At 38.7% G+C, this 12483-nt stretch overlaps 1 protein-coding gene across 1 annotated transcript; it reads right to left on the reverse strand.

Annotated features, from left to right (window-relative positions):
• Positions 1–8902: 8902 nt before the first annotated feature.
• On the reverse strand, positions 8903–9601 carry LOC138909981 (uncharacterized). Its single transcript, XM_070201199.1, has one exon. It carries the CDS (start codon positions 9599–9601, stop codon positions 8903–8905), a length of 699 nt encoding a protein of 232 aa, XP_070057300.1.
• Between the last annotated feature and the right edge of the window lie 2882 nt (positions 9602–12483).

Here is a 12483-nt window from a genome sequence, read left to right on the forward strand (position 1 = left end):
TCGCCAAAGTGGAATAGAGGGTCTTTTGGACTGAGTCAAATGGGATAATTGGGCTTGGGTATTTGGGCTGAAATTTATTTAGTGAATAGCCACTTTGTATTTAATTAAGGAATTACAATTGTAGCTATTTCGGTCTTTAACCCTTTTATAATTAATTTAATTAAACTTTATTATTTTTAATAAAATAGAGTAAAATTATAAATATCAAATATACTACTAACTATTGTAATTAATTATTTATAAAATACTTTGTTTTCTAAATTATAACACTAGTTTTGAGTTATCAACAGAGTAATCTAATTAATCAAAATTTGAGAAGTAATTCGTTAAATTAATTATAAAACCTCTATGGTGTATTTAAAAAATATTTAATAGTATTAAAATAATAAGTATATTTGTAATTAAATAATACTAATGCTAGGTTATTAATTTCAAAACTAATACTTAATTAATTCGTAAAGAATCGGTAGTTATTGATAGAAAATACTTTCAAAACATTCATTGCGAATATTTAAGTATAAATCAATTAATTTTAAAAGGGAGGGTCAAAATTGGCCGTCAACATTAACAACATGGCGAAATACGAGGCTTGCATTTTGGGACTTAGGATGGCCATTGACATGAACATCCGCGAATTAATAGTGATCGGAGAATAAACCTGCTAATACATCAGGTACTCAGAGAATGGGCCACCAAGAATACCAAGATACAACCTTACTTGCATTGCATGCAAGGATTGATCAAGAGATTCACAAAGATAGAATTCAAGCATGTTCCCCGGATTCAGAACGAGTTTTATTGGCCACCTTGTCTTCCATGATACAACATCCAGATAAGAATTATATTGACCCCATCTCAATAGATCCACAAGCAGCCCGCCTACTGTGCCCATGTTGAAGAAGAATTTGATGAGAATCCATGGTTTCACGATATCAAGGGGTACCTAAAAAAGGGAGAGTACCCGGAAAGTGCTACACATACTCAAAAGCGCACATTATGGAGGTTAGATAATCATTTCTTTTGGAGTGGAGGAATTTGGTACAGAAGAACTCCCGATCTAGGATTTCTAAGATGTGTCTATACCAAGGAAGCGTTCAGACTGCTCGAAGAAATACATGTCGGGATGTGTGGACCCCACATGAACGGGTTCGTTTTAGCCAAGAAAATATTAAGGGCATGATACTTCTGGATGACTATGGAGACTGACTACGTGCAGAAATGTCACCAGTATCAGGTACACGCTGACATGATACAGGTTCTACCCAATGAACTCAATGTGACGAGCTCGCCTTGGCCTTTTGCCTCATGGGGAATGGATGTCATTGGCACCATCGAACCGGCCGCCTCTAACGGACACAGATTTATCTTGGTATCAATTGACTACTTCACCAAATGGGTCGAAGCCACCTCCTACAAAGCCGTGACAAAGAAGGTAGTAGCAGATTTTGTTCGAGATCGTATTATCTGCCGATTCGGGATGCCCGAGTCAATTATCACTAATAATGCCGCCAACCTCAACAGTGATCCAATGCATGCCATATGTGAGACATTCAAGATCAAGAACCCCAACTCCACCGCATACAGACCTCAAATGAATGGAGCCGTAGAAGGCACCAAAAAGAATATTAAGAAGATACTAAGTAAGATGGTGGACAACTACAAATAGTGGCATGAGAAGTTACCATTTGCTTTAATTGGATACTGCACTATAGTCCGAACATCAACTGGGGCAACTCCCTATCTATTGGTTTATGGTACTGAAGTTGTTATTTCTGCCGAGTTAGAAATTCTTTCCTTGCGGATCATACATAAAGCTGAGCTTAGTGATGCAGAATGGGTACAGAGTCGATATGATTAGTTGTCTCTCATCGACGAGAAAAGAATGAATGGGTGCATCACGGCCAACTCTACCATAACAGAATGGCAAGGGCTTTCAATAAGAAAGTTAGACCAAGACAGTTCACATTGGGGCAACTGGTTCTGAAGTGAATTTTCCCATATCAAGATGAGGCAAAGGGTAAATTCTCACCAAACTAGAAAGGTCCTTACATGGTTCTCCGAGTGTGGATAAGAAGAGCGCTCATACTAGAAAAAATTGATGAAGAGATATGGCCAAAACCCATCAATTCAGACGCGGTCAAAAGATATTATGTCTAAGATCGTATTCGCATTTTCTTCTTGATGTAACATGAACTATGCTTGATCTGATTCCCGTTTAAGAGGGGATACATAGGCAGCCATATGGGTTCGGTCACATTATAATAAAATTTCCATCTATGGTCAAAGATTGGAATAAATTTTGAATTTCATCAAATCCGATATTATTGCACCAAGAGTCATCGAAAGAGGATTATCAGAAATATAGCAGGGCCAATCCATCAGAACTGGGGCAGAATTCGAATCGCGGGGGGTTCCTCACAATCCTACACAAAATAAGGATATTGCAATATCTCAAAATGTGTCACAGTTTATGATTCGACAAAACTATCTATTTCATGCATTATCACATATTTTAATAACTGCATTCTTTATGATTGACCAATTACAAAATGCATATTTTTAAAACTCAAATTTTGTAATAGCCAAATGCTACCCAAGCTAGCTCAAGCTCAAAAAACAAAGTCAGAAGCAAGGGCGAAGCAAGGAATCAAAAGCACGAACCAACCTTCCCCTGACTTACAACTTTTCTTTGAATGCAAGAATAACATATGCAACATTATCAAGAATATCCGCAAAGTATATACGAGGAGATAGCTATCTTCACATGGATAGATGCTACCAAGCCTAAATGCGTCGAGCTAAGAATTGCTTTCCTTTCTCGCATTTGTTTGAGGCTAAGCTCTGCCTCCATCATTACAATGCTAAACATTGCTTGCATCCGCATTAGGGTCAAGCACGACCCTTCTACTTGCGTAGGGCTAGTCACTGCCCTCACTATCCCCATTAGGGCTAAGAACTACCTTCATTACTTGCATAGGTTTAAGCACCGCCCTCGTTACTTGTATGAGGCTAAGCTCTGCCTCCATCATTGCATAAGGCTAAGCATTGCCTTTATTTGCATAGGGCTAAGCACTGCCCTCATTACTTGCATAGGGATAAGCACTGCCCTCATACTTGCATGAGGCTAAGCTCTGCCTCCATCATACTTGCATAAGGCTAAGCAATGCCTTTCTTTGCATAGGGATAAGCATTGCCCTCATTACTCGCATAGTGCTAAGCATTGCTCTCATACTTGCATAAGGCTAAGTTGTGCCTCCATCATTGCATAAGGCTAAGCATTGCCTTTCTCTGCATAGGGCTAAGCACTCCCCTCATTGTCTACATAGGGCTAAGCATTGCCCTCGTACTTGCATGAGGTTAAGCTTTGCTTCCATCATTGCATAAGGCTAAGCATTTCCTTCCTCTGCATAGGGCTAAGCAATGCCTTCATTACATGTATAGGGCTAAGCACTGCCCTCATTATCTGCATAGAGTTAAGCATTACCCTCATTACTTGCATATGGCTAAGCACTGCCATCATTCTTGCATGAGGCTAAGCTTTGCCTCCACACTTGCATAGGGCTAAGCATTACCCTGACTATTGCATCAAGCCAAGCATAACTCCCCTACTCGCATAAGACTATGCATTGCCTTCCTCATTCCTGCATAAGGTTAAACCTTGCCTTCGTCATCTGCATATGGCTAAACACTGCCTATCTCCTTTGTCGAACAGCCAAGTATCGCCACATCCTTGCATTCCATGGGCTAAAATATCACTGCATTATTCGAATACATCATAGTCCGAAGGCATCATCTTCATAGTCTAAGGACAACATTCCATGGCCTAAGGATCTCAAAGCTACACATCATTATTCAAAGGCGTCATAGTCCAAAGGCACCATCTTCATGGCCCGAGGACACCATTTCATGGCCTGCGAATCCTCTTATTATACGTTTCATGGCCCAGGACATCATGGTCTAAGGACATTATTCACATCGTCCAAATACATCTTTCATAGTCCAAATAGAATTTGCATCATGTTTAAATACTCGCAATCGCAACTATGATATTATGAATGTTATGTACGTATATGTTTCCCGTATTCATTATAGTTTAAGTTTTGTAGGTAACTCGAAAGGTAACCGTTCTTCAAACGGGAGCAATTCTTGCTCGGGTTTCTGTTCAAACGTTCATATTCCTTTGATATATCCAAGTAACCGCCAACAATAGTCGAGCATTTCCTTCTCTGTAACCATTCCCAATTACATCACCTCACGGATCCGTAACGATCGATTCTGCATTTATTGTCATCTATACTCTCCATCTGTGATATCAATCATTCACTACGTCATCTTATTCAAAGAAAATCATTCTTTAAAGAATGTTGTCTTTCCTAATCATTCGCCTTTGGATCCAAAACTACACGCGGCCTAATTCCCTTAAAACAAGGGATATGTAGGCAACTCAAGAACCAAGGTTCGGCCTCCATATTTTAAACATCTTATTCGGCCATAATTGACCATAATCTCGATTTATTTACCCGATAATATTTTTATCATTTCCGGGTAAAGAGGGGCAGCTATTGACACTCAATTTTGCTCTCATGGTTTCATTTAGCCTTTGTGGGTTGGTATATTTTACAATGTATCTTTATGTATTTTTGGAGTATTATACATAGAATGTTTACTGCATTATTACCCCATGACATCTTTAAGTATCAATATATTACCTTCATGGCACTTTTTAAATTATTATCATGAAGATTTACAAAGAAAATAATTTTATCCATATTATAAATATCTTTAAAATTGATTCTAGCATTTGTAAGGGATAAATAATGTATTTATTATTTCCTTAAATTATTTATAAGAGATTTATATTTTTATAATGCTACATGCATATTTTACGACATTTCATATCACTTCCAATAATTGCATTTGCATTTTCTATACCATTTACATATTATTTGCAATAATAGCCTATATTTTGCAATAATTATATTTACTATGCTATTTAGGTAAAAATAATATGTTTATATGTTTATAACTATAGGCTACTATTTTAAAAGTGTTAATTTAATAAACAACATTTTTATCATTTTTGTTAGCCCTTTTTACAATTTATTTTAATTAATTTTTTATATTTTAAATTGTGGCCCAATGTAAGTTTAAATTCGGACCAAAAGAGGTCCAAAATGTTGAGCCCATCCTATTTCACCCATCTGAGGACCAAACCAAATGACCCCATACCCGTTTGACCTGTCCACAACCTACCAGATCGACCCCGTTCATCCTTTGATCATAACCGTCCATCACCTTCAATCAGACGACCCATATCGCTTCATCCCGTTTAGATATAACTTGCCCCAATCCTAATGCCCCATTTCCTCTTCTATCGCCGCCTTTTAATCATATCATCCACAAACCCCTAACTCTAGTCGCCTCCGTCAAAATCCAGCAACCCTTTCCGGAATTGTGACTAATTAGTCGATCAACTAGCGATCCATTTCCTTATTTGTTATCTATCACCGTTGCTCGTTCGATTATGGTGATATTTGGTGCTTCTTTATCTATGGAAAGTAAGATTCTCTTGAATCAAGCCAATACAGCTTCAATCTTTAGGATTTCCACAAGATCCCGACTATATACATCAAGGAAAAGAGAATACCTCCCCATCCTGGCATATCTCCGTTGATTTATTCTCGATTAGGGTTTGTGTGTGATTTTCCCTAATCCGATTTGGAATCGGTTTGCATGAGTTTTTCTTGATTTTGTGGTTTGATTTATTCTTTTTCTTTTCTGATTATGTGGATCGAACACTATAAAAACCCCTCCCCAATTCCACTAGCACGGACTTTAGTCGTTATTCTCTCTCACTCTTACTGGTTCTATTTTGTTATGGTTCTCTGAAAACTACTGTATTCGATTTTGTTCTTGGCCGGCTGAAATCCAAGACCACCGTGGTATTTCTTAATAACCTCCTCCAGCACAAGCACTGCTCAAAGCCCTTGAGGCTTCTGTAAATTCTGGAGTGCCAGAGACCCTAAGGTTCTGGTTGCTCTTCTTCACTCACAATTGTTGTTGAATTGCTTCTGGAACTTTTATTTTCTCATTTTGCTTGTTTCTCTTTGCAATTGGTTAATACTCTTATTTCTGCAGTTCAAATCTTTATGTATCGGCGCAAGCATGTTTTAGATTATTCCTTTACTTATTCATGCCTACATGCACTCTATATGCCACTGCTATGTGAAAATCTTTAGAAAAACATGACTTAGGGTCTTGGTCCTCTGAAATTTGTGAATTGCAGTACTATATCATGTTATGTGCTATTCTAATTTTGCTATGACTTTGTTATTGATGTGGTATTCTGAGGGTTCTCGTTTGACACTGTGAGTTCACTTAGGCTTAATCACCTTTAATGTGGTCCTTTCACATGTGATTATACTCATCATATGTAAGTCGACCTGTAGAACCCCCCCCCCCCTCTTGTTCTCTTTTGAGGATTAGATGAATGCATGTTGTTCGACTTGTTAAATGTCTCACTTAGAAACCATGTATACAAGATGTTTTGCCTTGAATTTTCATGTTAAACCTTCCTTGTAGGAACTTCTGTTTGGTTGTGTTTTTAGGATTAAGTTTTGACCATGTATACAGGATGTTTTGTCTTGAACTTTTATGTTAAACCTTCCCTGTAGAAGCTTCTGCTTGGTTGTGTCCTTGGGATTAAGTATTGACCATTATAGAGGATATATATTTTAGGTACTTGAATGGATTCCAATAGGTGATGTTTTCCCCTTAACACATATGTTTTTTGTGTACACCTTAAGTATTATACTCAGAGTATATACATGTAAACTTTTAATGTGATTTGTAAAGCTGACAGTTGTTCTTGTCTTGCTTATGTGCTCTCAAGTCTCCTAAATTTCACTTTGGGAATCTTGTTTCTTGGGTAGTCTGTAAACCTCAATGATTGAATTTTTGTGTGTATACCTGTGTTTTTTCCTGAGTGCTAAGTTGTGTGGATAACTTGTTTGCATAATCGCCCATTTGCATTTTTGGTATCCTCTTGGATGAATGGGTTTGTTTGAGAATTTGGGATTGGCCTGTTGGGCTTGATCTGGGTACCGAGTTCAAACATGCTTTGTCCGCCTGATCTTATATGCCTGGAGCTTGGGCTTGTTGGCTTGAATGAAGTTCGAGGCTGTTGAAGGCCCAGATATGTCACTGGGTTATTTGTGTACCTATATTGGGCATATAATTATTTATTCTTGGTCTGTAATAATTTGTAAAATTAACAGTAGGGAAAATTAGTTAAAATAGGGGATGACATAGTTTAACTTTCGTATGACTGGATAGATAGCATGCATATAGGATCAAATAGCCTTGCCCGCTACATGTCAACCATGTTCTGTGTCTACGTATTACTTGTCGATAGATATCATGTTTACTCATTTTGCCTGTTTCACTTAGAAATCAGGAATTTAGGATCCTAAATAATGGTAAACTAATGTTGCCTATGTGATTTACAACGTCACTTAGAAATCATGCCTATAGGACCTATTATGTACTAATTTTATCGACTATCTGCTACTACACTTAGAAATCATGTTTTAGGACTTCACAATTAGCATCATGCCTGTAGGACGTTATATTAACTGATCAAATTATTTGTGCTACCATATTTTAAGAAGTATGTTCCTAATACCTTAAACCTAGAAATTATGTCTATAAGATTGCAATTAGCGGCCTATATCACTTAACTGTTGTACCACTTAAAACGATTTAATTTGAATCACCTAGAGATCCTGCCTATAGGATTTAACAATGAAGTCGCTTTGCCGTGATATCCACGTAGTAACCTTGTTTATAGACATAACATCTAATTGGTTCACACTCCTTCATTATTATGACCAACCACTCACAACTTCACCTAGAAATCATGGTTTAGGCCAAAATCTTTTAATTCGATGATATAAGTTAACTAGTAGCTATCCAACATGCCTCTGCGATTAGAAATCATGTTCATAGGGTAACCCGTTGATCTCGCCTTCAATTCTGCCATCTCATTATAAACTGTTGGATTAGTAATAGTTGTGCACTTACATGAATTAATCTGTGGAGGTGAATGTGAGCCCCTTTATGCTAATTGTGTTTATGTGAAGTTCTACTTGTTCGAACTATTTGGTGCCTAGTTTTTAAATTTTGAGTAGCCTAGGATGAGTCTCGAACCACCCTTATAGTTATTCAATACCTCCTGGACAATAAGTATGGGGCGGGTAGGCACATATAGGGTATGACTTAGAATTGAATTAGTGCGCCTTAGATAAATAACTTAAAGATATTAATCGGGTAGCTGGAGATGATAGTCCCTACTCGCTGGATAATATGAGCAACCATTACACTTGAGGTTGCGAAGTATTATTTATGTTGCACGGGGTGATCCTTTAGGCTAAAAACTTTAGGACCCCTCACTGTATCTAATTGCTCCTGTGAATCTAGTCTTAGTGGTTAGGCATTTAAATTTGTTTAAGGTTAAACATCTTTGTAATCAAAAGGTTGTACCAATCAATATTAGTCAATAAGTGAAGTATGTTCTTTCAAATTATTCTCTTTGCATTATTTTCGTTCTATTTATTCAAAATTAGTTAATTATTAGTAGACTAGATATGATCGTTCCACCCCACCAAGAATAATTACCACTTGCTTTGACCGTTTATTCCCTTAGCTTAATAATGAATTAATTTGCATGCTCATTTAGGATAATTAGTTAATAATATTCCCACATAATCTAAAATTTAGCCGGGAACCACAGTTGTAGACCTTAAAGAGTGCCTAACACATTCTCTTTGAGGTAATTTGAGCCCTTACCCGATCTTTGGTGACCCTAACTAGTTCTAATCAGAGTAATTTGCAGATAGGTGCCCTAACACACCTTAAAATCATTAGGTGGCGACTCTTCTCTTTTAATACCATTTAAAAGAGTTATCACGTGTTGAAACCCGCTTTCGTGAGAAAATAGGGCGCGACAAGCCCTACCAGGGAAATCATAACAACGGGCCTGGCCTCCCCCTCTAAGACACCCTCTACCCGCCTGTCCTCCATCTCTAGCTAGTTGTGTAGGTGTAGTAGCAACTGGAGCGGAACCCATAGCCTGAGTACTCCACTGAGGCACACCCGTCCGGAGTCTGGGACAATTTCTCACCATGTGCCTGATATCCCCACACTTAAAGCAACCTCTCTGCTGATGTGGTTGTGGAAGCTGTCCCGAATGAGTGCTCTGGGATCCATGGATAATTGGAGCACCACATGAAGCCTGAAGTGCAGATTGAACTGGCTGACCAACAAAATCTCTACCATGAAGCGCCCTGCCCCCAAAATAGGGATCAGTAGATCCTCCAGGTCCACGAGGCTTCTTAGCCTCCCTATCATCCCTCTCTAGACCACGGATACACTCCGACCTCCTAGCGATATTCACAACCTGATGAAATGGAGTATCAGCCCCCAACTCCCGTGCCATCCCATAACTGAGACCATAACCAAGTCCTTCAATAAATCTGTGGACTCTCTCTCTAACAGTGGAAACCAAAGCAGGTGCGTGACGAGATAACTCAGTAAACCTCATAGCATACTCGGACACAGTAATAGTCCATTGGTGTAGCTGCTCGAACTCGATACGCAATGCATCCCTAAGGGTCTGTGGAATGAGCTACCTTAAAAATAGATCAGTGAATTAAGCCCAAGTAAGTGGCACTGCGCCAGCTGGCCTACTCTCCTCATAAGCCTGCCACCATCTACACGCTGACCCCGTCAGCTAAAAAGTAGTAAGATCGACCCCGCTCAACTCCACAATGCCCATAATGCGTAAAATACAGTGACACTGGTCTAGAAATCATGTGCATCTTTAGAAGTTAAGCCATTAAAAGTAAGAGGATAATAATTCTTGAACCTCTCTAACCTCTTTTACTCCCCCTTTGACGTCGTTGGCCTAGCCTCAGGCTAAACCGCGATCACGGGCTGCACCGGCATAACACCTAGAGTCTGATCAAGATGAGCCCACTGCTCTAGAGTACGGGCGGCAGGAGTCTCAGCTCATCCACCGGCCTGAGAAGTAGCTGGTGCAATCGGAATCAATCCCGCTTGAGCCAAGGTACCAAACATTCTCAGGAAATGTGCCAAAGTCTTCTGAAGTCTAGGGGTAGCAACAGGCGCCTCAGGTGCCTGCCCCTCAACCGGAGCTACTGGTGGCTCCTAAGCTGCTGCTCTAGCAGGTGCTCTAGTTGTAGTATGTGTCCCTCCCTAGCCTCTATCTCTGCCTCTGCCCCGGCCCCTAGCAACACCGGCCTTGGGCGCAACATCGTCAGTAACTACATCTCGTGTCCTCACCATCTGTGAGGGAATAGAAAGACAAAGGCTCAAATTCATAAATCAATAAATCTGCACGATAAAGAATGAAAGAAGTGAAGTTTCCTAATAGTTATGTAGCCTCTCGAACATAAGTGCAAATGTCTCCGTACTCCGCAAGACTCTACTAAACTTGCTCATGACTCATAGAACCTATGAACCTAGAGCTCTGATACCAACTTGTCACGATCCCAAAATCCCACCTTAAGAATCGTGATGGCACCTAGTCTCTAAAACTAGGAAAGTCGATCTCTTACAATAGTTAAACTAATAAAATATGATATTACGAAGTAGAGTTTAATAAAAATAAGGAAATAAAGGTGATACTAGACAACACGGCGATAATCACAATAAATTCCCAAGACAAAGTAGCACAAAGCCACGAATTCTAACTGAATACATAGAAATAACTCAAATACAATACTGTTCGGATAGAGAATTGATAGTATTAGGTAAGGAAAGCACTCCAAAGAACTGCGACGATCAAAGCAGCTCTACCTTGAATCCTCACGACCAAGAAACTCTCACTGCCTGAATCTAATATCTCCAACACCTGGATTTGCACAAAAAATATGCAAAAGTATAGTATGAGTACACCACGGTCGGTACCCAGTAAGTATCAAGACTAACCTCGGTGGAGTAGTGACGAGATTCAAGTCAAGACACTCACTAATCATATAACTTGTGCAAAATATCAAAACTGGCAACAGGAAGAATAACAGAAACAATAATTATAATATCATCAGATTAAGCGATAACCATTTAAAATATGTACAGGTCCCGTTCCGAAAATAAGTCATCAAATAGAGTCACACACAGACGGCACATTGTGCTCGCATTATCAATCATCCTCACACGGCAAAGACCTCGTGCCATAATACAAGTCACACTCACACGGAAAAGACCTCGTGCCACAACATACACCACAACCGCACGGCAAAGACCTCGTGCCACCACGTATATTGTACTCATGTCAGTTACTAATAACATGTTCAAGAGAAATTTATCAAGTATCAAATAAAGTAATGCATAATAACAACTTCCTTTTATTTCAATCTGTTATGTTACCAACAAATCCATAAAATATGATATAATAACTCCACGTAGGTAAATCCCTCTTGGCAGCCAAATCATCAAGTAATAACAGAGACACAGAGTAGCACATTGGGAACAACACGAGGAAGTCATAAGCACAAACAAGATCACTCTTTGTTTTCATCAATAACACGCCCCCAAGACATCACATATCATCCTTACATAGCCACCCTTATTTCATCGTGTGTGCAACGATAAAGTAAATGCTCTCCTTGTTTCACCACACGCTTATTAACAATCATTCCACCTTGTCTCGCCACATGCAAAAACTCGATATATATATATATATATATATATATATATATATATATATATATATATATATATATATATAGCCTGTCTTGTCTCGTCATATGTGCAATATCAACAATAAAAATAGCACGGCAGAAACCTCGCGCAAACACCCAAATAATCCGCTCAACAAGTCCACATGTGCCATAATCACAATAACACAACATGCAAACAATTGACATCAAGACATAACTTGCAATTTGCCAATGCAATGCACAAGGATAAACCAAATAAAGTAAATATGAATGGGTGTTCATTATATATGTATGAATTCAGCTAACTCAATTTAGCAACAGTCTCACAAACGTTCAACTTGGCCAATTTAGGAAATGCAACTCCTAAAAACATGATCTCTAGCATGGAATATGAACTCAAGTAATCATCCAAGGTAAATACACGTAGAACAGAGACCTCACAATCAAAACAAGGCAATAATAATAACCTCGGGTCAAATCCGATTATAAATCACACATACGACAGCGTACACATTCGTCATCTCGTATACACGCCGTTTACACATAACACAATTAAGCAATCAAGCCAAATCCTAAGGGGTAACTCCCCCATACAAGGTTAGGCAAGATACTTACCTCAAATTGCCCAAATCAATACTCAAACAGCTTTTCCTTTAAAATTCACCTATATTCGACTCAAATCTAACCAAAATCTACTTAATAATATCAAACAATGTAAGAGAAACTAATTTTAATTGATAAA

Source organism: Nicotiana tomentosiformis, chromosome 4 (genome assembly GCF_000390325.3).
Source record: "Nicotiana tomentosiformis chromosome 4, ASM39032v3, whole genome shotgun sequence".
Taxonomy (NCBI): domain Eukaryota; kingdom Viridiplantae; phylum Streptophyta; class Magnoliopsida; order Solanales; family Solanaceae; genus Nicotiana; species Nicotiana tomentosiformis.

Coding starts and splice junctions, on each gene's coding strand:
- LOC138909981 (XM_070201199.1), bottom strand. CDS start 9,601: ATGAGGTTTACTGAGTTATCTCGTCACGCACCTGCTTTGGTTTCCACT.